Source organism: Oncorhynchus clarkii, chromosome 6 (genome assembly GCF_045791955.1).
Source record: "Oncorhynchus clarkii lewisi isolate Uvic-CL-2024 chromosome 6, UVic_Ocla_1.0, whole genome shotgun sequence".
NCBI lineage: Eukaryota > Metazoa > Chordata > Actinopteri > Salmoniformes > Salmonidae > Oncorhynchus > Oncorhynchus clarkii.
The window spans coordinates 88480855-88508705 of NC_092152.1; the positions used below are offsets into that span (position 1 = coordinate 88480855).

At 51.5% G+C, this 27851-nt stretch overlaps 1 protein-coding gene across 3 annotated transcripts; it reads right to left on the reverse strand.

Annotated features, from left to right (window-relative positions):
• Positions 1-1266: 1266 nt before the first annotated feature.
• Positions 1267-27158, reverse strand: LOC139411773 (E3 ubiquitin-protein ligase arih1). Of its 3 annotated transcripts, none has more exons than XM_071158508.1 (14): positions 26681-27158; positions 25546-25613; positions 24978-25122; positions 24296-24388; positions 23899-23954; positions 22025-22091; positions 21654-21760; positions 21346-21388; positions 19636-19707; positions 19199-19329; positions 18342-18399; positions 6506-6766; positions 4683-4795; positions 1267-2633 (listed from the first exon to the last, which is right to left on the reverse strand). In XM_071158508.1, the coding sequence occupies exons 1-14, from the start codon at positions 26954-26956 to the stop codon at positions 2549-2551; spliced, it is 1575 nt and encodes a 524-aa protein (XP_071014609.1). In that variant the 5' UTR covers positions 26957-27158; the 3' UTR covers positions 1267-2548. The 3 variants fall into 3 exon arrangements, with proteins under 3 accessions (XP_071014609.1, XP_071014608.1, XP_071014607.1); XM_071158507.1 differs by having other exon boundaries at positions 18336-18399; positions 26681-27150; XM_071158506.1 differs by having other exon boundaries at positions 6506-6793; positions 18336-18399; positions 26681-27125.
• Positions 27159-27851: the final 693 nt, after the last annotated feature.

Below are 27851 nucleotides of genomic sequence, written 5' to 3' on the forward strand. Positions count from 1 at the left end.
CCTAGATGCCAAAGCTTTACAACAACAGACATCTCAAAAACATCAGCGCTGCTTTATGCTCAGTCCTTTTATTTTTTTTGAAATGCAGTTGACGGACAAGACTCGTTCCTTAAAGCCCACGAAGCAGTTCGTATAGCTCAACTGGATGGTGCTATCGAAAACAATGCTCCTTTACACAACAGATAAAGAAAGGGGAGGGGTTATGGGGTACGTCTTGTCAGCCAGGTCTGTCACAGCTCCTACTTCTTTAGGGGACTAGGTCATGTAGTCATGCTGACTGACTCAAGTTTAAAACAGCCCTTTCAGGGAATTACATACCGCCTCCCAGGTTACCAAGGTGCCCTACCGCCTGCCAGGTTACCAAGGTGCCCTACCGCCTGCCAGGTTACCACGGTGCCCTACCGCCTGCCAGGTTACCACGGTGCCCTACCGCCTGCCAGGTTACCACGGTGTCCTACCGCCTGCCAGGTTACCACGGTGCCCTACCGCCTCCCAGGTTACCAAGGTGCCCTACCGCCTCCCAGGTTACTAAGGTGCCCTACCACCTCCCAGGTTACCACGGTGCCCTACCGCCTGCCTGGTTACCACGGTGCCCTACCGCCTCCCAGGTTACCACGGTGCCCTACCGCCTCCCAGGTTACCACGGTGCCCTACCGCCTGCCAGGTTACCACGGTGCCCTACCGCCTCCCAGGTTACCAAGGTGCCCTACCGCCTCCCAGGTTACCACGGTGCCCTACCGCCTGCCAGGTTACCACGGTGCCCTACCGCCTGCCAGGTTACCACGGTGCTCTACCGCCTGCCAGGTTACCACGGTGCCCTACCGCCTGCCAGGTTACCACGGTGCCCTACCGCCTGCCAGGTTACCACGGTGCCCTACCGCCTGCCAGGTTACCACGGTGCCCTACCGCCTGCCAGGTTACCACGGTGCCCTACCGCCTGCCAGGTTACCACGGTGCCCTACCGCCTCCCAGGTTACCACGGTGCCCTACCGCCTGCCAGGTTACCACGGTGCCCTACCGCCTCCCAGGTTACCAAGGTGCCCTACCGCCTCCCAGGTTACCACGGTGCCCTACCGCCTGCCAGGTTACCACGGTGCCCTACCGCCTGCCAGGTTACCACGGTGCTCTACCGCCTGCCAGGTTACCACGGTGCCCTACCGCCTGCCAGGTTACCACGGTGCCCTACCGCCTGCCAGGTTACCACGGTGCCCTACCGCCTGCCAGGTTACCACGGTGCAAACAAAAAACCATGAGGAAAAGCTCAAGTCTGAAAAAAGAAATACATTTGTTTATTTTTTTTATGAGTGAATGTCACTCAATTTGGCTCTCATGAAACAGTTGGTAGTGTGTTATCTGGAAATTACAACTTCTAAGGAGAAACAGGAGGAGGGGTGGTGATGGAAGAACAAGAGGGAAGGAGGGGGGTTAGAACAAACAGGACATTACCTTCATCCCAAACGGCACTCTATTCCCTATATAATGCATTACTATTGACCAGGGCCCATAGTGTACTATATAGAGAATATGGAGCCACTTAGGACACAGCGGAGTCATTCTCTGTTCCTTTCTCAAAACCCCCTCAGGTGCAATTAGCTGATAACCTCTGAAGGTTGCAAGGTTCAATTCCAACTATGAATAAATCAATGTATTACCTGAACTACAGGCTTCCTGTTAAAAAGAAGAAGAAGATGGTTTGTTCTTTAGTCTCATTCTCTCACCTCATGCTCATCCTTTTAGGTGGATTTAGTTTTTGTCAGAATTGCTTTCAAAAAGCTACCACAACCCGGTCAGAGTTTCATCGCTCGTTCAACAGCTTCCAAAAAACCCTCACAAAGAAAACATTTTCTTTTAAAGCAGGAGCGAACTTGTCTTCTACACAGCAACTATATTGAATATTTGAAAAAAAAAAAGAATAAATATTTTTCAAAACAACAAAAAGAAAAGACAAATGAAAGAAAACGGCAGACTTGCTGTTCCATGCATATGCGTTATTTACAAACACGTTTCCTTTTTCCTGCACCCCCCCCCCATGGTCTTTTTCCCTTCCTGCCAACCCACATGGTTCAGCACCTTACAATCAGCAAAATCAACATTCAAAAAACCCTACATGTGATCTGACCACATTTAATGAACATGGCTTGAACAGTTGGACTGTGTTGAACACAAACCCATGTCCCACACAAGGGTACTTTAAAAAGGAAACAAATAAAATACATCACTGGAGAACTGAACAGTGGGGGAAGGGGGGGGGGGGTGATGTTACTATAGTGACCAATGACCAATTGAGAGAAGCGGGGGGGGAGTTCTTTTTTTTTTTGTCCTCACAATCCAATCTGCTACAAACAATACTGTTGTACGATTAATGTTTGCAATATTCTACTTTTTTAAATTTTTATTATTTTGATATAATTTATTTTAAACTTTTCCATTAAACAAAACCCAAGAGGAGGAGAAAAAAAATGCAATATTGGGAAGATCAGCAACAACCTGCCCCGTGGCATTGCATCAGCGCTCTAGTCTGTTTTTCTTTTTAGTAAAGAGTCTATCCTTAATCTTCTATGTATTCCCAGAGGTCCTTCTCATAGCCCTCATGCACATGTTGCAGCAGCACCCGACGCCGACTCTCACAGTATCTGGAGGACAGGAAACAGGAAACAGTGAGGAGGAGAGGAAGGCTCATTTTAAAAATTACTTCTATAGAACTCAGCTGTACTTCCTGTCATCATAAAGACATCTATACCAGGTATAGAACTCAGCTGTACTTCCTGTCATAATAAAGACATCTATACCAGGTATAGAACTCAGCTGTACTTCCTGTCATAATAAAGACATCTACAGTGCTTTGCGAAAGTATTCGGCCCCCTTGAACTTTGCGACCTTTTGCCACATTTCAGGCTTCAAACATAAAGATATAAAACTGTATTTTTTTGTGAAGAATCAACAACAAGTGGGACACAATCATGAAGTGGAAAGACATTTATTGGATATTTCAAACTTTTTTAACAAATCAAAAACTGAAAAATTGGGCGTGCAAAATTATTCAGCCCCTTTACTTTCAGTGCAGCAAACTCTCTCTAGAAGTTCAGTGAGGATCTCTGAATGATCCAATGTTGACCTAATGACTAATGATGATAAATACAATCCACCTGTGTGTAATCAAGTCTCCGTATAAATGCACCTGCACTGTGATAGTCTCAGAGGTCCGTCAAAAGCGCAGAGAGCATCATGAAGAACAAGGAACACACCAGGCAGGTCCGAGATACTGTTGTGAAGAAGTTTAAAACCGGATTTGGATACAAAAATATTTCCCAAGCTTTAAACATCCCAAGGAGCACTGTGCAAGCGATAATATTGAAATGGAAGGAGTATCAGACCACTGCAAATCTACCAAGACCTGGCAGTCCCTCTAAACTTTCAGCTCATACAAGGAGAAGACTGATCAGAGATGCAGCCAAGAGGCCCATGATCACTCTGGATGAACTGCAGAGATCTACAGCTGAGGTGGGAGACTCTGTCCATAGGACAACAATCAGTCGTATATTGCACAAATCTGGCCTTTATGGAAGAGTGGCAAGAAGAAAGCCATTTCTTTAAGATATCCATAAAAAGTGTCGTTTAAAGTTTGCCACAAGCCACCCGGGAGACACACCAAACACGTGGAAGAAGGTGCTCTGGTCAGATGAAACCAAAATTGAACTTTTTGGCTACAATGCAAAACGTTATGTTTGGCGTAAAAGCAACACAGCTCATCACCCTGAACACACCATCTCCACTGTCAAACATGGTGGTGGCAGCATCATGGTTTGGGCCTGCTTTTCTTCAGCAGGGACAGGGAAGATGGTTAAAATTGATGGGAAGATGGATGGAGCCAAATACAGGACCATTCTGGAAGAAAACCTGATGGAGTCTGCAAAAGACCTGAGACTGGGACGGAGATTTGTCTTCCAACAAGATAATGATCCTAAACATAAAGCAAAATCTACAATGGAATGGTTCAAAAATAAACATATCCAGGTGTTAGAATGGCCAAGTCAAAGTCCAGACCTGAATCCAATCGAGAATCTGTGGAAAGAACTGAAAACTGCTGTTCACAAATGCTCTCCATCCAACCTCACTGAGCTCGAGCTGTTTTGCAAGGAGGAATGGGAAAAAAATTCAGTCTCTCGATGTGCAAAACTGATAGAGACATACCCCAAGCGACTTACAGCTGTAATCGCAGCAAAAGGTGGCGCTACAAAGTATTAACTTAAGGGGGCTGAATAATTTTGCACGCCCAACTTTTCAGTTTTTGATTTGTTAAAAAAGTTTGAAATATCCAATAAATGTCGTTCCACTTCATGATTGTGTCCCACTTGTTGTTGATTCTTCACAAAAAAATACAGTTTTATATCTTTATGTTTGAAGCCTGAAATGTGGCAAAAGGTCGCAAAGTTCAAGGGGGCCGAATACTTTCGCAAGGCACTGTATACCAGGTATAGAACTCACCTGTACTTACTGTCATAATAAAATACATCTATACCAGGTATTGAACTCAGCTGTACTTCCTGTCATAATAAAGACATCTATAGCAGGTATAGAACTCACCTGTACTTCCTGTCATAATAAAGACATCTATAGCAGGTATAGAACTCACCTGTACTTCCTGTCATAATAAAGACATCTATAGCAGGTATAGAACTCACCTGTACTTGTCCTGTACTTTCTGTTTGATGTCCTGCAGAGAGTCCTGGGAGATGTCCCGCTCCAGATATCCAGACAGAACCTCCGTAGCGTTCTCCAAGTCAGCCTGATTGTTCTAAAAGAGGACCGCTTGGGTTCAGTCATAGCATATACACTGAATGAACAAAACATTAAGAACATCTGCTCTTTCTGTGACAGGCTGACCAGGCGTAAGATTGTCAGTGTAGATGAAGGGGAGGAGTCAGGTTAAAGAAGGATTTTTAAGACCTGAGACATGGATTGTGTGTATGTGTGCAATTGAGTGTGAATGAGAAATACTAAATATTTAAGTGCCTTTGAACGGGGTATGGTAGTAGGTGCCATGCGCACCGGTTTGAGTGTGTCAAGAACTGCAACGCTGCTGGGTTTCGTAAACTCAGTGTATAGTATAGGGCCACTACTTTAGAGAGGAGACCTTGACTTGTAGCCCTCCCTTCTCTACCCCCCCCCCCCCCCCCCCCCTCTCCCTTCTCTACCCCCCCCTCCCTTCCCTCCCTTCTCTACCCCCCTCTCCCTTCCCTCCCTTCTCTACCCCCCTCTCCCTTCTCTACCCCCCCCTCCCTTCCCTCCCTTCTCTACCCCCCTCTCCCTTCCCTCCCTTCTCTACCCCCCTCTCCCTTCTCTACCCCCCCTCCCTTCCCTCCCTTCTCTACCCCCCCCCCTCTCCCTTCTCTACCCCCCTCTCCCTTCCCTCCCTTCTCTACCCCCCCCCTCCCTTCCCCCCCCCCCCCCCCCTCTCCCTTCTCTACCCCCCCTCCCTTCCCTCCCTTCTCTACCCCCCCTCTCCCTTCTCTACCCCCCCCCCCTCTCCCTTCTCTACCCCCCCCCCCCCCCCCCTCTCCCTTCTCTACCCCCCTCTCCCTTCCCTCCCTTCTCTACCCCCCCCTCCCTTCCCTCCCTTCCCTCCCTTCTCTACCCCCCCCTCCCTTCCCTCCCTTCTCTACCCCCCCCCCTCTCCCTTCTCTACCCCCCCTCCCTTCCCTCCCTTCTCTACCCCCCTCTCCCTTCCCTCCCTTCTCTACCCCCCCCTCCCTTCCCTCCCTTCTCTACCCCCCCCTCTCCCTTCTCTACCCCCCCTCCCTTCCCTCCCTTCTCTACCCCCCCTCCCTTCTCTACCCCCCCTCCCTTCCCTCCCTTCTCTACCCCCCCCCCCTCCCTTCTCTACCCCCCCTCCCTTCTCTACCCCCCCTCCCTTCCCTCCCTTCTCTACCCCCCCCTCTCCCTTCTCTACCCCCCCTCCCTTCCCTCCCTTCTCTACCCCCCCCTCTCCCTTCTCTACCCCCCCTCCCTTCCCTCCCTTCTCTACCCCCCCTCCCTTCTCTACCCCCCCTCCCTTCCCTACCCCCCCCCTCTCCCTTCTCTACCCCCCCTCCCTTCTCTACCCCCCCTCCCTTCTCTACCCCCCCCTCTCCCTTCTCTACCCCCCCTCCCTTCCCTCCCTTCTCTACCCCCCCTCCCTTCTCTACCCCCCCTCCCTTCCCTCCCTTCTCTACCCCCCCCTCTCCCTTCTCTACCCCCCCTCCCTTCCCTCCCTTCTCTACCCCCCCTCCCTTCTCTACCCCCCCTCCCTTCTCTACCCCCCCTCCCTTCTCTACCCCCCCTCCCTTCCCTCCCTTCTCTACCCCCCCCTCTCCCTTCTCTACCCCCCCTCCCTTCTCTACCCCCCCTCCCTTCTCTACCCCCCCTCCCTTCTCTACCCTCCCTCACCTCAAAGATGGACTGGTTGTTCTTTTTCAGGTAGAAGGTTTTGGGTAGAAGGGTTAGGACTATAGCTGTGAAAAGTTACCTCAAAGATGATGGACTGGTTGTTCTTCTTGAGGTAGAAGGCGAAGACGTAGGTGAACATGAGTGTGGAGCGACACTGACACAGCACGTCCACGGCCTTCTTCAGGAACTGCACCTCGATCCAGGACATGTTGTGATGCTGCATCTCCTCCATCTTGGCCTTGACCCCGGCGTACAGCTTGTGCTCGAAGCGCAGCGACTGCATGTGGTTCATGTAACGGTTGCAGTAGAACAGGTACCTCTGCAGGGCTGCCCTGGACCGCTGGAGGAGGAGGAGGAGGGACAACGCCTGGCTCTTAAAATTAGAACAATCATCAAGCCTGGGTGAATATGTTTATCATTATACATGCTCATCATCACTAGTATAACCACTATTAGCATAACCACCGCCACTAGCATAACCACCGCCACTAGCATAACCACCGCCACCACTAGCATAACCACCGCCACTAGCATAACCACCGCCACTAGTATAACCACCGCCACTAGCATAACCACCTCTACTAGCATAACCACCGCTACTAGTATAACCACCGCCACTAGCATAACCACCGCTACTAGTATAACCACCGCTACTAGTATAACCACCGCCACTAGTATAACCGCCGCTACTAGCATAACCACCGCCACTAGCATAACCACCGCCACTAGTATAACCACCGCCACTAGTATAACCACCGCCACTAGTATAACCACCGCTACTAGCATAACCACCGCTACTAGCATAACCACCGCCACTAGCATAACCACCGCTACTAGTATAACCACCGCCACTAGTATAACCACCGCCACCACCACCGCCACTAGCATAACCACCGCTACTAGTATAACCACAACTAGGGCCACCACCGCCACTAGCATAACCACCGCCACTAGCATAACCACCGCCACTAGCATAACCACGCCACTAGCATAACCACCGCCACTAGCATAACCACGCCACTAGCATAACCACCGCTACTAGCATAACCACCGCCACTGGCATAACCACCGCCACTGGCATAACCACCGCCATCACCACCGCCACTAGCATAACCACCGCTACTAGTATAACCACTACTAGGGCCACCACCGCCACTAGCATAACCACCGCCACTAGCATAACCACCGCCACTAGTATAACCACGCCACCACTAGCATAACCACCGCTACTAGTATAACCACTACTAGGGCCACCACCGCCACTAGCATAACCACCGCCACTAGCATAACAACCGCCACTAGCATAACCACCGCCACTAGCATAACCACCACCACTAGCATAACCACCACCACTAGCATAACCACCGCCACTAGCATAACCACCGCCACTAGCATAACCACCGCCACTAGCATAACCACCGCCACTAGCATAACCACCGCCACTAGCATAACCACCGCCACTAGCATAACCACCGCTACTAGCATAACCACCGCCACTAGCATAACCACCGCTACTAGTATAACCGCCACCACCACCGCTACTAGCATAACCACCACTACTAGCATAACCACCACCACCACCACTACTAGCATAACCACCACCACTAGCATAACCACCACCCCAACTAGCATAACCACCGCCACCACCGCTAGCAGCACACCCACCCACCACTAGTAGCACACCCACCACTAGCAGCACACCCACCCACCACTAGCAGCACACCGACCACTAGCAGCACACCCATCCACCCGCCCACCACTAGCAGCACACCCACCCACCCGCCCACCACTAGCAGTACACCCACCCACCACTAGTAGCACACCCACCACTAGCAGCACACCCACCCACCACTAGCAGCACACCCATCCACCCGCCCACCACTAGCAGCACACCCACCCACCCGCCCACCACTAGCAGCACACCCACCCACCCGCCCACCACTAGCAGCACACCCACCCACCCGCCCACCACTAGCAGCACACCCAACCACCCGCCCACCACTAGCAGCACACCCATCCACCCGCCCACCACTAGCAGCACACCCACCCACCCGCCCACCACTAGCAGCACACCCATCCACCCGCCCACCACTAGCAGCACACCCACCCACCCACCCACCCACAACTAGCAGCACACCCACCCACCACTAGCAGCACACCCACCCACCCGCCCACCACTAGCAGCACACCCACCCACCACTAGCAGCACACCCACCCACCACTAGTAGCACACCCACCACTAGTAGCACACCCACCACTAGCAGCACTAGCAGCACACCCACCCACCCGCCCACCACTAGCAGCACACCCACCCACCACTAGCAGCACACCCATCCACCACTAGCAGCACACCCACCCACCCGCCCACCACTAGCAGCACACCCACCCACCCGCCCACCACTAGCAGCACACCCACCCACCCGCCCACCACTAGCAGCACACCCAACCACCCGCCCACCACTAGCAGCACACCCATCCACCCGCCCACCACTAGCAGCACACCCACCCACCCGCCCACCACTAGCAGCACACCCATCCACCCGCCCACCACTAGCAGCACACCCACCCACCCACCCACCCACAACTAGCAGCACACCCACCCACCACTAGCAGCACACCCACCCACCCGCCCACCACTAGCAGCACACCCACCCACCACTAGCAGCACACCCACCCACCACTAGTAGCACACCCACCACTAGTAGCACACCCACCACTAGCAGCACTAGCAGCACACCCACCCACCCGCCCACCACTAGCAGCACACCCACCCACCACTAGCAGCACACCCATCCACCACTAGCAGCACACCCACCCACCCGCCCACCACTAGCAGCACACCCACCCGCCCACCACTAGCAGCACACCCACCCACCCGCCCACCACTAGCAGCACACCCAACCACCCGCCCACCACTAGCAGCACACCCATCCACCCGCCCACCACTAGCAGCACACCCACCCACCCGCCCACCACTAGCAGCACACCCACCCACCACTAGTAGCACACCCACCACTAGTAGCACACCCACCACTAGCAGCACTAGCAGCACACCCACTCACCCACCACTAGCAGCACACCCACCCACCACTAGCAGCACACCCACCCACCACTAGCAGTACACCCACCCACCACCACTAGCAGCACACCCACCCACCACCACACCCACCCACCACCACTAGCAGCACACCCACCCACCCACCACTAGCAGCACACCCACCCACCCACCAATACTAGCAGAACACCCACCCACCCACCACTAGCAGCACACCCACCCACCCACCACCACTAGCAGCACACCCACCCACCACCACTAGCAGAACACCCACCCACCACTAGCAGCACACCCACCACTAGCAGCACTAGCAGCACACCCACCCACCCGCCCACCACTAGCAGCACACCCACCCACCACTAGCAGCACACCCATCCACCACTAGCAGCACACCCACCCACCCGCCCACCACTAGCAGCACACCCACCCACCCGCCCACCACTAGCAGCACACCCACCCACCCGCCCACCACTAGCAGCACACCCACCCACCCGCCCACCACTAGCAGCACACCCACCCACCCGCCCACCACTAGCAGCACACCCAACCACCCGCCCACCACTAGCAGCACACCCACCCACCCGCCCACCACTAGCAGCACACCCATCCACCCGCCCACCACTAGCAGCACACCCACCCACCCACCCACCCACAACTAGCAGCACACCCACCCACCACTAGCAGCACACCCACCCACCCGCCCACCACTAGCAGCACACCCACCCACCACTAGCAGCACACCCACCCACCCACCACTAGTAGCACACCCACCACTAGTAGCACACCCACCACTAGCAGCACTAGCAGCACACCCACCCACCCGCCCACCACTAGCAGCACACCCACCCACCACTAGCAGCACACCCATCCACCACTAGCAGCACACCCACCCACCCGCCCACCACTAGCAGCACACCCACCCGCCCACCACTAGCAGCACACCCACCCACCCGCCCACCACTAGCAGCACACCCAACCACCCGCCCACCACTAGCAGCACACCCATCCACCCGCCCACCACTAGCAGCACACCCACCCACCCGCCCACCACTAGCAGCACACCCACCCACCACTAGTAGCACACCCACCACTAGTAGCACACCCACCACTAGCAGCACTAGCAGCACACCCACTCACCCACCACTAGCAGCACACCCACCCACCACTAGCAGCACACCCACCCACCACTAGCAGTACACCCACCCACCACCACTAGCAGCACACCCACCCACCACTAGTAGCACACCCACCACTAGCAGCACACCCACCCGCCCACCACTAGCAGCACACCCACCCACCACCACACCCACCCACCACCACTAGCAGCACACCCACCCACCCACCACTAGCAGCACACCCACCCACCCACCAATACTAGCAGAACACCCACCCACCCACCACTAGCAGCACACCCACCCACCCACCACCACTAGCAGCACACCCACCCACCACCACTAGCAGAACACCCACCCACCACTAGCAGCACACCCACCACTAGCAGCACTAGCAGCACACCCACCCACCCGCCCACCACTAGCAGCACACCCACCCACCACTAGCAGCACACCCATCCACCACTAGCAGCACACCCACCCACCCGCCCACCACTAGCAGCACACCCACCCGCCCACCACTAGCAGCACACCCACCCACCCGCCCACCACTACCAGCACACCCAACCACCCCCCCACCACAACCACCACACCCATCCACCCGCCCACCACTAGCAGCACACCCACCCACCCGCCCACCACTAGCAGCACACCCACCCACCACTAGCAGCACACCGACCACTAGCAGCACACCCATCCACCCGCCCACCACTAGCAGCACACCCACCCACCCGCCCACCACTAGCAGCACACCCACCCACCACTAGTAGCACACCCACCACTAGTAGCACACCCACCACTAGCAGCACTAGCAGCACACCCACTCACCCACCACTAGCAGCACACCCACCCACCACTAGCAGCACACCCACCCACCACTAGCAGTACACCCACCCACCACCACTAGCAGCACACCCACCCACCACCACACCCACCCACCACCACTAGCAGCACACCCACCCACCCACCACTAGCAGCACACCCACCCACCCACCAATACTAGCAGAACACCCACCCACCCACCACTAGCAGCACACCCACCCACCCACCACCACTAGCAGCACACCCACCCACCACCACTAGCAGAACACCCACCCACCACTAGCAGCACACCCACCACTAGCAGCACTAGCAGCACACCCACCCACCCGCCCACCACTAGCAGCACACCCACCCACCACTAGCAGCACACCCATCCACCACTAGCAGCACACCCACCCACCCGCCCACCACTAGCAGCACACCCACCCGCCCACCACTAGCAGCACACCCACCCACCCGCCCACCACTAGCAGCACACCCAACCACCCGCCCACCACTAGCAGCACACCCATCCACCCGCCCACCACTAGCAGCACACCCACCCACCCGCCCACCACTAGCAGCACACCCACCCACCACTAGTAGCACACCCACCACTAGTAGCACACCCACCACTAGCAGCACTAGCAGCACACCCACCCACCCGCCCACCACTAGCAGCACACCCATCCACCACTAGCAGCACACCCATCCACCACTAGCAGCACACCCACCCACCCGCCCACCACTAGCAGCACACCCACCCACCCGCCCACCACTAGCAGCACACCCACCCACCCACCACTAGCAGCAAACCCATCCACCCGCCCACCACTAGCAGCACACCCACTCACCCACCACTAGCAGCACACCCACCCACCACTAGCAGCACACCCACCCACCACTAGCAGTACACCCACCACTAGCAGCACACCCACCCACCACCACTAGCAGCACACCCACCCACCACTAGTAGCACACCCACCACTAGCAGCACACCCACCCGCCCACCACTAGCAGCACACCCACCCACCACCACACCCACCCACCACCACTAGCAGCACACCCACCCACCCACCACTAGCAGCACACCCACCCACCCACCAATACTAGCAGAACACCCACCCACCCACCACTAGCAGCACACCCACCCACCCACCACCACTAGCAGCACACCCACCCACCACCACTAGCAGAACACCCACCCACCACTAGCAGCACACCCACCCACCACTAGCAGCACACCCACCCACCACTAGCAGCACACCCACCCACCACTAGCAGCACACCCACCCACCACTAGCAGCACACCCACCCACCACTAGCAGCACACCCACCCACCCGCCCACCACTAGCAGCACACCCACCCACCACCACTAGCAGCACACCCACCCACCACCACTAGCAGCACACCCACCCACCCACCACCACTAGCAGCACACCCACCCACCCACCACCACTAGCAGCACACCCACCCACCCACCAACCACCACTAGCAGCACACCCACCCACCCACCAACCACCACTAGCAGAACACCCACCCACCACTAGCAGCACACCCACCCACCCACCACCACTAGCAGCACACCCACCCACCACCACTAGCAGCACACCCACCCACCACCACTAGCAGCACACCCACCCACCACTACTAACAGCACACCCACCCACCACCACTAGCAGAACACCCACCCAGTAGTGCAAATGGGTCTTCCAAATGGACAATGACCCCAAGCATACTTCCAAAGTTGTGTCAAAATGGCTTAAGGACAACAAAGTCAAGGTATTGGAGTGACCATCACAAAGACCTGACCTCCACCCTATAGAAAATTTGTGGGCAGAACTGTAAAAGCGTGTGCGAGCAAGGAGGCCTACAAGCCTGACTTAAGTGTTCATTAAGTGTTTGTTCAGTATTGTTGTAATTGTCATTATTACAAAAAAACACAAAAAAACGGTACCGGCCTTTTTTGGTCCTCCAATAATCGGTATTGAAAAATCAGAAACGTCCGACTTCAACTGTAACTAGCCCATCCACCCACCACTAGTATAACCACTAGCCCATCCACCCACCACTAGTATAACCACTAGCCCATCCACCCACCACTAGTATAACCACTAGCACAACCCCACCACTAGTATAACCACTAGCCCATCCACCCACCACTAGTATAACCACTAGCCCATCCACCCACCACTAGTATAACCACTAGCCCATCCACCCACCACTAGTATAACCACTAGCCCATCCACCCACCACTAGTATAACCACTAGCCCATCCACCCACCACTAGTATAACCACTAGCCCATCCACCCACCACTAGTATAACCACTAGCCCATCCACCCACCACTAGTATAACCACTAGCCCATCCACCCACCACTAGTATAACCACTAGCCCATCCACCCACCACTAGTATAACCACTAGCCCATCCACCCACCACTAGTATAACCACTAGCCCATCCACCCACCACTAGTATAACCACTAGCCCATCCACCCACCACTAGTATAACCACTAGCCCATCCACCCACCACTAGTATAACCACTAGCCCATCCACCCACCACTAGTATAACCACTAGCCCATCCACCCACCACTAGTATAACCACTAGCCCATCCACCCACCACTAGTATAACCACTAGCCCATCCACCCACCACTAGTATAACCACTAGCCCATCCACCCACCACTAGTATAACCACTAGCCCATCCACCCACCACTAGTATAACCACTAGCCCATCCACCCACCACTAGTATAACCACTAGCCCATCCACCCACCACTAGTATAACCACTAGCCCATCCACCCACCACTAGTATAACCACTAGCCCATCCACCCACCACTAGTATAACCACTAGCCCATCCACCCACCACTAGTATAACCACTAGCCCATCCACCCACCACTAGTATAACCACTAGCCCATCCACCCACCACTAGTATAACCACTAGCCCATCCACCCACCACTAGTATAACCACTAGCCCATCCACCCACCACTAGTATAACCACTAGCCCATCCACCCACCACTAGTATAACCACTAGCCCATCCACCCACCACTAGTATAACCACTAGCCCATCCACCCACCACTAGTATAACCACTAGCCCATCCACCCACCACTAGTATAACCACTAGCCCATCCACCCACCACTAGTATAACCACTAGCCCATCCACCCACCACTAGTATAACCACTAGCCCAACCCCCCCCACTAGTATAACCACTAGTATAACCACCACTAGTAGAACCACTAGTATAACCACTAGTATAACCACCACTAGTATAACCACTAGCCCATCCACCCACCACTAGTATAACCACTAGTATAACCACCCACCACTAGTATAACCACTAGTATAACCACTAGCCCACCCACCACTAGTATAACCACTAGCCCATCCACCCACCACTAGTATAACCACTAGCCCATCCACCCACCACTAGTATAACCACTAGCACAACCCCCACTAGTATAACCACTAGTATAACCACCACTAGTAGAACCACTAGTATAACCACTAGTATAACCACTAGCCCATCCACCCACCACTAGTATAACCACTAGTATAACCACCACTAGTATAACCACTAGCCCATCCACCCACCACTAGCATAACCACTAGCACAACCCCCCCACTAGTATAACCACTAGCCATTCCACCCACCACTAGTATAACCACTAGCCCATCCACCCACTAGTATAACCACTAGCACAACCCCCCCACTAGTATCACCACTAGCACAACCCCCCCACTAGTATCACCACTAGTACAACCCCCCACCACTAGCCCACCCCTCCACCACTAGTACAACCCCCCACCACTAGCCCACCCACCCACCACTAGTATAACCACCCACCACTAGTATAACCACTAGCACACCCCCCACCACTTGCCCACCCACCCACCACTAGCACAACCCCACCCACCACTAGCCCACCCACCCACCCACCCACCCACCACTAGCACAACCCCACCCACCACTAGCACAACCCCACCCACTACTAGCCCACCCACCACTAGCACAACCCCACCCACCACTAGCACAACCCCACCCACCACTAGCACAACCACCAACCACTAGCACAACCACCACCAGTACCCCATAACAGGCATAACCACCAGTACTCAATAACAGGCATAACCACCAGTACCCCATAACAGGCATAACCACCAGTACCCCATAACAGGCATAACCACCAGTACCCCCATAACAGGCATAACCACCAGTACCCCCATAACAGGCATAACCACCAGTACCCCCATAACAGGCATAACCACCAGTACCCCATAACAGGCATAACCACCAGTACCCCATAACAGGCATAACAACCAGTATGCCATAACAGGCATAACCACCAGTATGCCATAACAGGCATAACCACCAGTATGCCATAACAGGCATAACCACCAGTATGCCATAACAGGCATAACCACCAGTATGCCATAACAGGCATAACCACCAGTATGCCATAACAGGCATAACCACCAGTATGCCATAACAGGCATAACCACCAGTATGCCATAACAGGCATAACCACCAGTATGCCATAACAGGCATAACCACCAGTATGCCATAACAGGCATAACCACCAGTATGCCATAACAGGCATAACCACCAGTACCCCATAACAGGCATAACCATCATTATAAACTGGGTGGTTCGAGCCCTGAATGCTGATTGGCTGACAGCCGTGGTATACCACGGGTATGACAAAACATTTATTTTTACTGCTCTAATTACGTTGGTAACCAGTTTATAATAGCAATAAGGCACCTCGGGAGTTGAGGTATAGTGCCAATATACCACAGCTAAGGGCCACTAGCATAGCCACCACTACACCGTCACTAGCATAGCCACCACTACACCGTCACTACACCGCCACTAGCATAGCCACCACTACACCGCCACTAGCATAGACACCACTACACCGCCACTAGCATAGCCACCACTACACCGCCACTAGCATAGCCACCACTACACCACCACTAGCATAGCCACCACTACACCGCCACCAGCATGGCCACCACTACACCACCACCAGCATGGCCACCACTAGCATAGCCACTAGCATAGCCACCACTACACAGCCACTAGCATAGCCACCACTACACCGCCACCAGCATGGCCACCACTACACCGCCACTAGCATAGCCACCACTACACCGCCACTAGCATAGCCACCACTAGCATAGCCACCACTACACCACCACCAGCATGGCCACCACTAGCATAGCCACTAGCATAGCCACCACTACACAGCCACTAGCATGGCCACCACTACACCGCCACCAGCATGGCCACCACTACACCGCCACTAGCATAGCCACCACTACACCACCACTACCATAGCCACCAATACACCACCACCAGCATAGCCACCAATACACCACCACTAGCATAGCCACCACTACACCACCACTAGTACACCACCACTAGCATAGCCACCACTAGCATAGCCACCACTAGTACACAGCCACTACTAGCATAGCCACCACTAGCATAGCCACCACTAGCATAGCCACCACTAGCATAGCCACCACCACTAAACAGTCACTAGCATAGCCACCACCACTAAACAGTCACTAGCATAGCCACCACTAGTACACCGTCACTAGCATAGCCACCACTACACCACCACTAGCATAGCCACCACCACTAAACAGTCACTAGCATAGCCACCACCACTAAACAGTCACTAGCATAGCCACCACTAGTACACCGTCACTAGCATAGCCACCACCACTAGCATAGCCACCACCACTAGCATAGCCACCACCACTAAACAGTCACTAGCATAGCCACCACTAGTACACCGTCACTAGCATAGCCACCACTAGTACACCGTCACTAGCATAGCCACCACTAGTACACCGTCACTAGCATAGCCACCACCACTAGCATAGCCACCACCACTAGCATAGCCACCACTACTACACCGCCACTAGCATAGCCACCACCACTAGCATAGCCACCACTACACAGCCACTAGCATAGCCACCACTACACCGCCACCAGCATGGCCACCACTACACCGCCACTAGCATAGCCACCACTACACCGCCACTAGCATAGCCACCACTAGCATAGCCACCACCAGCATGGCCACCACTAGCATAGCCACTAGCATAGCCACCACTACACAGCCACTAGCATGGCCACCACTACACCGCCACCAGCATGGCCACCACTACACCGCCACTAGCATAGCCACCACTACACCACCACTACCATAGCCACCAATACACCACCACCAGCATAGCCACCAATACACCACCACTAGCATAGCCACCACTACACCACCACTAGTACACCACCACTAGCATAGCCACCACTACACAGCCACTAGCATGGCCACCACTACACCGCCACCAGCATGGCCACCACTACACCGCCACTAGCATAGCCACCACTACCATAGCCACCAATACACCACCACCAGCATAGCCACCAATACACCACCACTAGCATAGCCACCACTACACCACCACTAGTACACCACCACTAGCATAGCCACCACTAGCATAGCCACCACTAGTACACAGCCACTACTAGCATAGCCACCACTAGCATAGCCACCACTAGCATAGCCACCACCACTAAACAGTCACTAGCATAGCCACCACCACTAAACAGTCACTAGCATAGCCACCACTAGTACACCGTCACTAGCATAGCCACCACTACACCACCACTAGCATAGCCACCACCACTAAACAGTCACTAGCATAGCCACCACCACTAAACAGTCACTAGCATAGCCACCACTAGCATAGCCACCACCACTAAACAGTCACTAGCATAGCCACCACTACACCATCACTGAACTGTTGTGGGAATGAGTAAATATGTCATTATACATGATGGTCAACAAAGACCAGGACTGTGTTGTGATTCTAGTCTACAGTGAGGAACACTAAAGACACCATGACTCACTGTTACCTCTTGGGCGTCCCTCGCTGCCTTGGCATCATCCTCATTGTAGCGGTTGCAGTTGTACCTACAATAAACACAGAGCTAGGAATTAGTGAGAGGAGAAAAAAAACAAAACAACATTTTAGTCCCATATGGTTGTAGCTTCCTTCATTATTACAGCAACTGGAGGGATGCCAGTTTGAATGCCGGGTCTGACAGAAAATCTGTCCGGAAGTGAGCTTTTAACAGGAGAAGTGCTAGCAACAAGTCCTAGACGCCTTCACCTGCCGTCGAGGCCTAACCCCCCCCCCCCCCCCACCACAACACCTGCTCCATGGCTGCCCAAGTAAGGCAGCCCCCCCGCTCCAACCTGCATGAGTCTTTCTGGGGTGTTGGGATAAAGCAGACGGACAATAATGGAATCTAAAAGGGACACTTCTGAATGTTGGCATTCATCAACTTCCAGATGAACTCGCCAATACCCTTTTAATGTTTCTGTGGCCAGTATGAAGGAAGTTAGAGGTAGTTTCACGAGCCAATGCTAACTAGCATTAGCACAATGACTGCAAGTCTATGGGTATCTTACTAGCATGCTAGCAGATTATTATTATTTTTTTAACCTTTATTTAACTAGGCAAGTCAGTTAAGAACAAATTCTTATTTTCAATGACGGCCTAGGAACAGCCTCTGCCCCTGAACTGCCTGTTTAGGGGCAGAACGAAAGATTTATACCATGTCAGCTCGGGGATTTGAACTTGCACTTGACCTTCCGGTTACTAGTCCAACGCTTTAACCACTAGGCTACCCTGCCGCCCAGATACCCATAGACTTCCAGTGAAATAGCACTAGTCAGTAGGAGGTAGATCCCCCACCCACCCACCCACCAGGCAGAGCCGTGTGGTTCCCAGGGCCCCAGGCAGACCCAGCAGAACTCTGCCTTGCAGCTCTGGTTCCGACACACCATGTGGTTGCAGCCGCCGTCCTTCTCAATGGTCACGTGGCATTTGGGGCACTCCTGAGGGACAGATGGCCAAGCAGAGATGGGGGCTCAGTAACAGGTCATCGTTCGCAAAGCGGCAGCACTATAGAGCAACATGTAAGAGCCAGTTTCCCTGACACAGATTAAGCCTAGAATATCCACAGAGAATGCTTTTTTAGTCCAGGAATAGGGCGTAATCTGTGTCTGGGGGAAACCAGTCCTAAAAATGCTTAAAGAGATCCTCAAAATACAAATCTACCTGGTTTTGTGGGAAGGACACACAAGTGATCCATAAAAAAAAACAGACCAGGATTGTATTTAGAGCCAAGTCTTTTTAAATACCCGTGTATTGGCTGCGATCCAGTTAGACGTCTCGCTGTCATCGTCACACTTCTTGATCCATTTCCTCAACCACTGAAAGATTACAACAAAGAGATTCAATACAACAAGTTCAAAGTCAACAAGATAACTATATTACAGTATAACTATGTTAATGTCAGGGGACCTCTGTCCCAAGCACACTTTACCACTGACCATGAATGTGTAGACTAGGGCCCAATCTAGAACCAACCCATTGTCACTAGTGGAGACCTGAAAGGATAAGCAATATGGTGACCATTCTACCTATCCTGTCAGGGGACAAGGTGAAGCTACCACCACCTATCCTGTCAGGGGACAAGGTGAAGCTACCACCACCTATCCTGGTAGGGGACATGGTGAAGCTACCACCACCTATCCTGTCAGGGGACAAGGTGAAGCTACCACCACCTATCCTGTCAGGGGACAAGGTGAAGCTACCACCACCTATCCTGTCAGGGGACAAGGTGAAGCTACCACCACCTATCCTGTCAGGGGACAAGGTGAAGCTACCACCACCTATCCTGTCAGGGGACAAGGTGAAGCTACCACCACCTATCCTGTCAGGGGACAAGGTGAAGCTACCACCACCTATCCTATCAGGGGACAAGGTGAAGCTACCACCACCTATCCTGTCAGGGGACAAGGTGAAGCTACCACCACCTATCCTGGTAGGGGACAAGGTGAAGCTACCACCACCTATCCTGGTAGGGGACAAGGTGAAGCTACCACCACCTATCCTGTCAGGGGACAAGGTGAAGCTACCACCACCTATCCTGGTAGGGGACAAGGTGAAGCTACCACCACCTATCCTGGTAGGGGACAAGGTGAAGCTACCACCACCTATCCTGTCAGGGGACAAGGTGAAGCTACCACCACCTATCCTATCAGGGGACAAGGTGAAGCTACCACCACCTATCCTGGTAGAGGACAAGGTGAAGCTACCACCACCTATCCTATCAGGGGACAAGGTGAAGCTACCACCACCTATCCTGGTAGAGGACAAGGTGAGGCTACCACCACCTATCCTGTCAGGGGACAAGGTGAAGCTACCACCACCTATCCGGTCAGGGGACAAGGTGAAGCTACCACCACCTATCCTGTCAGGGGACAAGGTGAAGCTACCACCACCTATCCGGTCAGGGGACAAGGTAAAGCTACCACCACCTATCCTGTCAGGGGACAAGGTGAAGCTACCACCACCTATCCTGTCAGGGGACAAGGTGAAGCTACCACCACCTATCCTGGTAGGGGACAAGGTGAAGCTACCACCACCTATCATATCAGAGGACAAGGTGAAGCTACCACCACCTATCCTGTCAGGGGACAAGGTGAAGCTACCACCACCTATCCTGTCAGGGGACAAGGTGAAGCTACCACCACCTATCCTGGTAGGGGACATGGTGAAGCTACCACCACCTATCCTGTCAGGGGACAGGGTGAAGCTACCACCACCTATCCTGTCAGGGGACAAAGTGAAGCTACCACCACCTATCCTGTCAGGGGACAAAGTGAAGCTACCACCACCTATCCTATCAAGGGACAAGGTGAAGCTACCACCACCTATCCTGTCAGATCTACAGTAGATGAAATGTATATGGGGTAAGGGTTAGAGTTGTTTTTGTGGACTGCGTCTGACCACTATTACATTACCACTGACAGGGAGGGTTGAATTTAGACTCCGTTGTGACATACCTTACACTTGACGGGATCATGCCAGTTCTCGCCACAATTGAAGCTGCAAATGAATTGGGTTGAAATAAAGATCCACATGTAACCATTAAAATCAATAACTTTTTTTTTTATAGGATTCCATTTGTGTGACAACGGCAGGAGATATCATCATGCGTTTTTGAGAACAGTGTGTGAATAAAATCAAGACGTCTTCTGTGTGAGTATTAGTGGTAAGATGGTCCTTTACATACCAGAGAAGGTGTGATATACAACAAAAAACAAAACCAATAAGCAGGGAATTTTAAGTCATAGTATGGCTTGTCTCTTACCAGAACTGCCGGCCACATGTGCATCTCACAGGCTTAGCATCTGGGTACTGGACTTTGACTACGTGATGACAGTCTGGCGCCGGGCACCATTTTAACAGCCGATTGCACTGAGGACGAGAGGACAGGAACATAAGAAGTGGGACACAAAAGCAGAAGGAATTACATGCCGATCCTCCTCTTCTCCCAAACAAGCAAGATTATCTAACATCTGAAGAACAGATTCAATATTCTCACAGCTAGGCTTACATGGAAAACGGCTACATTGTATTTTAGAGTACAGACATCTACATATAAAGCACAAGATGCTATGTGTGTGTGTGTGTGTGTATATATATATATATAAAATCAATGAAGAACATTACACAGCTTACCTCTACAAAACTATTGGTAATCAAGTGTTGGTACTTCAACTTCACCTTGGACTCTGTGATCAGTCTCCTATAGGAAAATAATGTGGTTTTCAAATGATAATTCAAATGTAGTGGATTTGAACAAATACAACAAAACAAAAAAAATGTGATTTATAAAAACTCATCTGCTACTCTACATCTTCAACTCTCACGTGTAGAACAAGCAGCGTGTAGAACTAGCAGCGTGTAGGAACTAGCAGCGTGTAGGAACTAGCAGCGTGTAGAACAAGCAGCGTGTAGAACTAGCAGCGTGTAGAACTAGCAGCGTGTAGAACTAGCAGCGTGTAGAACTAGCAGCGTGTAGAACAAGCAGCGTGTAGGAACTAGCAGCGCGTAGAACTAGCAGCGCGTAGAACTAGCAGCGCGTAGAACTAGCAGCGTGTAGAACTAGCAGCGTGTAGGAACTAGCAGCGTGTAGAACTAGCAGCGTGTAGAACTAGCAGCGTTTAGAACTAGCAGCGTGTAGAACTAGCAGCGTTTAGAACTAGCAGCGTGTAGAACTAGCAGCGTGTAGGAACTAGCAGCGTGTAGAACTAACAGCGTGTAGGAACTAGCAGCGTGTAGGAACTAGCAGCGTGTAGGAACTAGCAGCGTGTAGGAACTAGCAGCGTGTAGGAACTAGCAGAGTGTAGGAACTAGCAGCGTGCAGAACAAGCAGCGTGCAGAACAAGCAGCGTGCAGAACTAGCAGCGTGCAGAACTAGCAGCGTGTAGAACTAGCAGCGTGCAGAACTAGCAGCGTGTAGAACTAGCAGCGTGTAGAACTAGCAGCGTGCAGAACTAGCAGCGTGTAGAACTAGCAGCGTGCAGAACTAGCAGCGTGCAGAACTAGCAGCGTGTAGAACTAGCAGCGTGTAGAACTAGCAGCGCGCAGAACTAGCAGCGCGCAGAACTAGCAGCGCGCAGAACTAGCAGCGTGCAGAACTAGCAGCGTGTAGAACTAGCAGCGTGCAGAACTAGCACCGTGTAGAACAAGCAGCGTACAGAACTAGCAGCGTGAAGAACTAGCAGCGTGTAGAACTAGCAGCGTGTAGAACTAGCAGCGTGTAGAACTAGCAGCGTGTAGAACTAGCAGCGTGTAGAACTAGCAGCGTGCAGAACTAGCAGCGTGCAGAACTAGCAGCGTGTAGAACTAGCAGCGTGTAGAACTAGCAGCGTGTAGAACTAGCAGCGTGTAGAACTAGCAGCGTGTAGAACTAGCAGCGTGTAGAACTAGCAGCGTGTAGAACAAGCAGCGTGTAGAACTAGCAGCGTGTAGAACTAGCAGCGTGTAGAACTAGCAGCGTGTAGAACTAGCAGCGTGTAGAACAAGCAGCGTGTAGAACTAGCAGCGTGTAGAACTAGCAGCGTGTAGAACTAGCAGCGTGTAGAACTAGCAGCGTGTAGAACTAGCAGCGTGCAGAACAAGCAGCGTGTAGAACAAGCAGCGTGTAGAACAAGCAGCGTGTAGAACTAGCAGCGTGTAGAACTAGCAGCGTGTAGAACTAGCAGCGTGTAGAACTAGCAGCGTGTAGAACTAGCAGCGTGTAGAACAAGCAGCGTGTAGAACTAGCAGAGTGTATGTAATGCTGAAACTTAATAATAATAATAAATATGAAAGGCTTTACTGTCACAGAGCGGATAGATGCAGTGAAATGTGTTGTTTTTTTACAGGGTCCTCCATAGTAGTAAGGAGCCCCTGGAGCAAATCGGGGTTAAGTGTCTTGCTCAAGGGCACAGACAGATTGTTCATCTTGACGGCGCGGGTATTTGGAAACCAGCAACCTTTCAGTGACTGTCCCAACGCTGTAACCGCTAGTCTACCTGCTGTGGAATGTAGAGAGACGTAACACTTACATGACTGTGTTGTCGTCCACCAATATATCACAGCTGTGAGCCGGGCAGGAAATTGTCTATTTTTTTTTTTAAGGAAAGAGAAAGGAAACATGGTGAGATTTTTTCACATCTCAACAAAAGCCCAATGATTGCTTTTCCTGAGTCAGAATAAGAGTTTACAGTCCATGGTAACGATACATGCTGTGTGTATGAATGTATGCTGTATGTATGTCAGTATGTATGTATGTATGAATAAGCGCATGTATAAAGGTCATTGTATTAACGTTTTGTCTGTGCTATTGCATTGCTTTCTTCTTGACTACTTCCTGCTGACCTCTTGCCAGGCCCCGCCCACCAAGGGTTTCTTACCGTAAGGGTCTTTTCTCTGGTTAAACAAAAAGGTGTTTGTGGTGCTTACCTGTCCCATCCCCTCCTCAATGATTTTGGTAGTCAAGTAGTCACCCCAACACTGCATGCAGAACTTGTGTCCACACTCCAGGCCAGTGAAGTACTGTGGGAGAGGAAGATGAAGATTCAGTCATAGAGGCTAGGGGGTAAGGGTAAGAGGCTAGGGGGTATGGGTTAGAGGCTCAGGGGTATGGGTTAGAGGCTAGGGGGTAAGGGTAAGAGGCTTGGGGGTAAGGGTTAGAGGCTAGGGGGTATGGGTTAGAGGCTAGGGGGTATGGGTTAGAGGCTAGGGGGTATGGGTTAGAGACTAGGGGGTATGGGTTAGAGACTAGGGGGTATGGGTTAGCGGGTAAGAGGCTAGGGAGTAAGGGTAAGAGGCTAGGGGGTAAGGGTTAGCGGCTAGGGGGTAAGGGTTAGCGGCTAGGGGGTAAGAGGCTAGGGGGTAAGGGTATGAGGCTAGGGGGTAAGGGTAAGAGGCTAGGGGGTAAGGGTAAGAGGCTAGGGGGTAAGGGTAAGAGGCTAGGGGGTAAGGGTTAGAGGCTAGGGGGTGTCTCCCTTCATAATACTGACTAACTGAGTTTGGGTAGTTCAGGTAGGAGATCTGACTTGGCATGTCCTGATCCTTTCAGATGTACACTACTGCCTAGCGGATAGGGAGTTGTGCATCTCTCCCTTCAGAGTAGGGTACTGACCGAGTTTGGGTAGTTCAGGTAGCAGATCTGACAGGGAAGATCCTGAGCAGAGGACCTCGTGTTCATCAGCCGCGTCCTCGACTTCTTACTGGGGTTGATGACATGGCATTCCGAGAACAATTTGTCAAGGTTCCCATCAAAATATCTAGTGAGAGAAGACATGTCATCACTGGCTGGGAAACACGCTACTTTAATTGGCTGGTGTATTATTCACTAGAATAGGGTCTTTAGGTCATGCTAGAACAAACGGTTACATAGAAAGGCAATAGGTCATAGCCAAACTAGAGCACCAAGACAAAGGCGATACCTGTGCCAGATCTCGGGACTTTTAACTATTGGACATAGCGCAAATGGAGCATTAAAAAGGGCCTGCAGTAAAATTGGTAAACAGACAATTAATTTGATCAATTCAATTTCCTTGTGTAATGCTGTCTATTCATATTTAATACCAGACCATATTGCCATTCAACAGACCACCTAACCTAACACAATGATGGCACTAATAGAGCCAAGAAGATTACACTGTTTTTTTACAACAAATCATACAAGAGCCAATGTCACGACTAACCTTTCCATCAGTTTCTCTTTGTCCCAATTGAAGTGACTAAGAAGTATTCTTGTTATCGTTGCAGGGTTCTAGAGAAGAGTAACAAAAAATGAGGAGGCAAAATACACATTTATACGTCCTCCGGGAAAGCTTCATACCTTTTATTAAAAGACAGCCACTTAACTAGCTAGCTATTTAGCATTGGATTATAACACACTAACCGGTAACTAGCAGTACGGTCATGTCAGTTACACAGACAAAATAGGGCTATTATTGTTCAAAATGTGTCTAATAATAGGATTTATATATTTAAAAATAAATCTGCAATTCATTGCAGACAAACTCAGTGGCTGACAGAAGTGGGAATCAAGGTTCGGCCATGTTGTTTCAGGCGCACAGGCCTCAAAAAAAATCAGACAGTGGAAAGTAAAGATAGCAAAGAGAGCTAGTTGATAATCCAGGTGAAACTATGGACACACAGGGGGGGCTGATAGGATTTCAACAAAAAATTAAATAGCTCAGTAACGTTAGCTACTTCGCCATTTTGATGCCATGATAGTAGACAAATACTGTTGATGACAGTGTTGTAATAGCTACGTTGTAGGCAACAGGGGAAATGACAAAGATGACTAGCCAAACTAGCTAGCTTTTCTGGCTGGGTCTAATAGTTATTATTATTTTTTATTTTTTTTACTTCATCTTACTGTAGCTAGTTGGGTCAGCATCTTGGCAGAGTTGACAACTCACTTATATCTCGTTGAACCAGGCGCACTAGTCATTCAAGAGATATAACATGGTGTTATTGGTTCGTTAGCTAACCTTAATTGACTCAACTAAAGAGAAAACATTTTGTCAGCTTCCCTACCAGACAGATACCATTAATTTAGTTAGCTGGTTAGCTACAGTAACAGTTTGTTGAAATGGAAGTCGGAGTAATTTAGCTACAGTACCTAAACTAAGGTAACGTTACTAACGGTAGTTTGTAACTAGTTAGGTAAGGTTAGCTAACAAACAGGCTAACATACGTTGAGGCTTACAGTCACCTACGATTGTTTGTGATGGACAGTAAACTAAATTGGTAAATAATTAGCTGTTTACGTTTTTACAATTTGCGGCCTACCGAGACCCAACATCCTCGGCCTTTCCTTCACCTCACCTGGATGACATCATTGACCTCCCTGATACACTCGACCATATGCTGAAGGATCTGTTCAGCAGTCAAAACCTCGAACCGATAATCCTCTTCGTCTTGACCGGGCCCTAGGCCACTGCCTCCGGTCTCCCCACATTCATCTCGTTCTCCACCGGCCACAACAGGATCATCCAACTCCACTTCCAGGGTGTCGTCTTCGGGATCCTCCTCGGCGCTGTCTTCGCTGCATTCCTCTTCCTCCTCGTCGAATTCATAATTGTACCCTTCGTCTGAGTCCATTACTCGGTTTAACTTGATATTGTGACAAGGTATGATACCAAACGCTAGATACTAGGATGTGTACAGGCCGCGACGAAAACAAGAGACGAAATATTTCGAAAGAGAAAAATATTTCCAGAGAGAGAGAGAGTAGCTACAACAACATGAGCGCAGCTGCCGCTGGACCAACAAAGAGATGCGGCGTCATACGGACCGACGCGTTACGTCAAAAATAAAATAAGGAAAGGATTGTCCAGGCAAGAGATGTACAAACACTTCAAAACTCATCAAAGATCACTGATATTTATTTGTTGAAGACAGCAATGGAATGTTTTAACAAATGATTACATATATATATATATATATATAAGGCTGACATTCACCGTTGTGTTGTTTTTTTCTCTAGTGAATTTGACCTTCTTTTAAATGAGCCTAATCCTTCATGATAAATAATTCAACAAACATTGGTTATTTATATTCCTGTGTAGGACATTGTGTACTATGGACACAAGAATCCTATGGCCACATTACCCCCTAAAAATACAGTATTGGCATACCCATTACAATCAATGGATACATTGTCGTTTTAATACATTTAGTTTTGTATCATATTGTAGTGCTGTAGCCAATCACATTATATCACATGTAAGCGCATGAGACAACATTATATAGGGCCTGTTTATAATTACACTGGTGAATCTTGCAGAGTGAGTGTGTATGTAGATACGTTACCACTAGATGGCAGCACAGAGTTAAATCTAAAACTTTTGACCTGCATTGGATTTAATGTAGTGTGACTGACAGCAATCGGCTCCATAGCCTGTGGCTGAGGGCACAGTGTTGCGGGTAATGTTATAGAACATCCCGGGAACATAAGTAGGCTAATCTAATTTAGCAAGTATTAATTTTGCAAGTA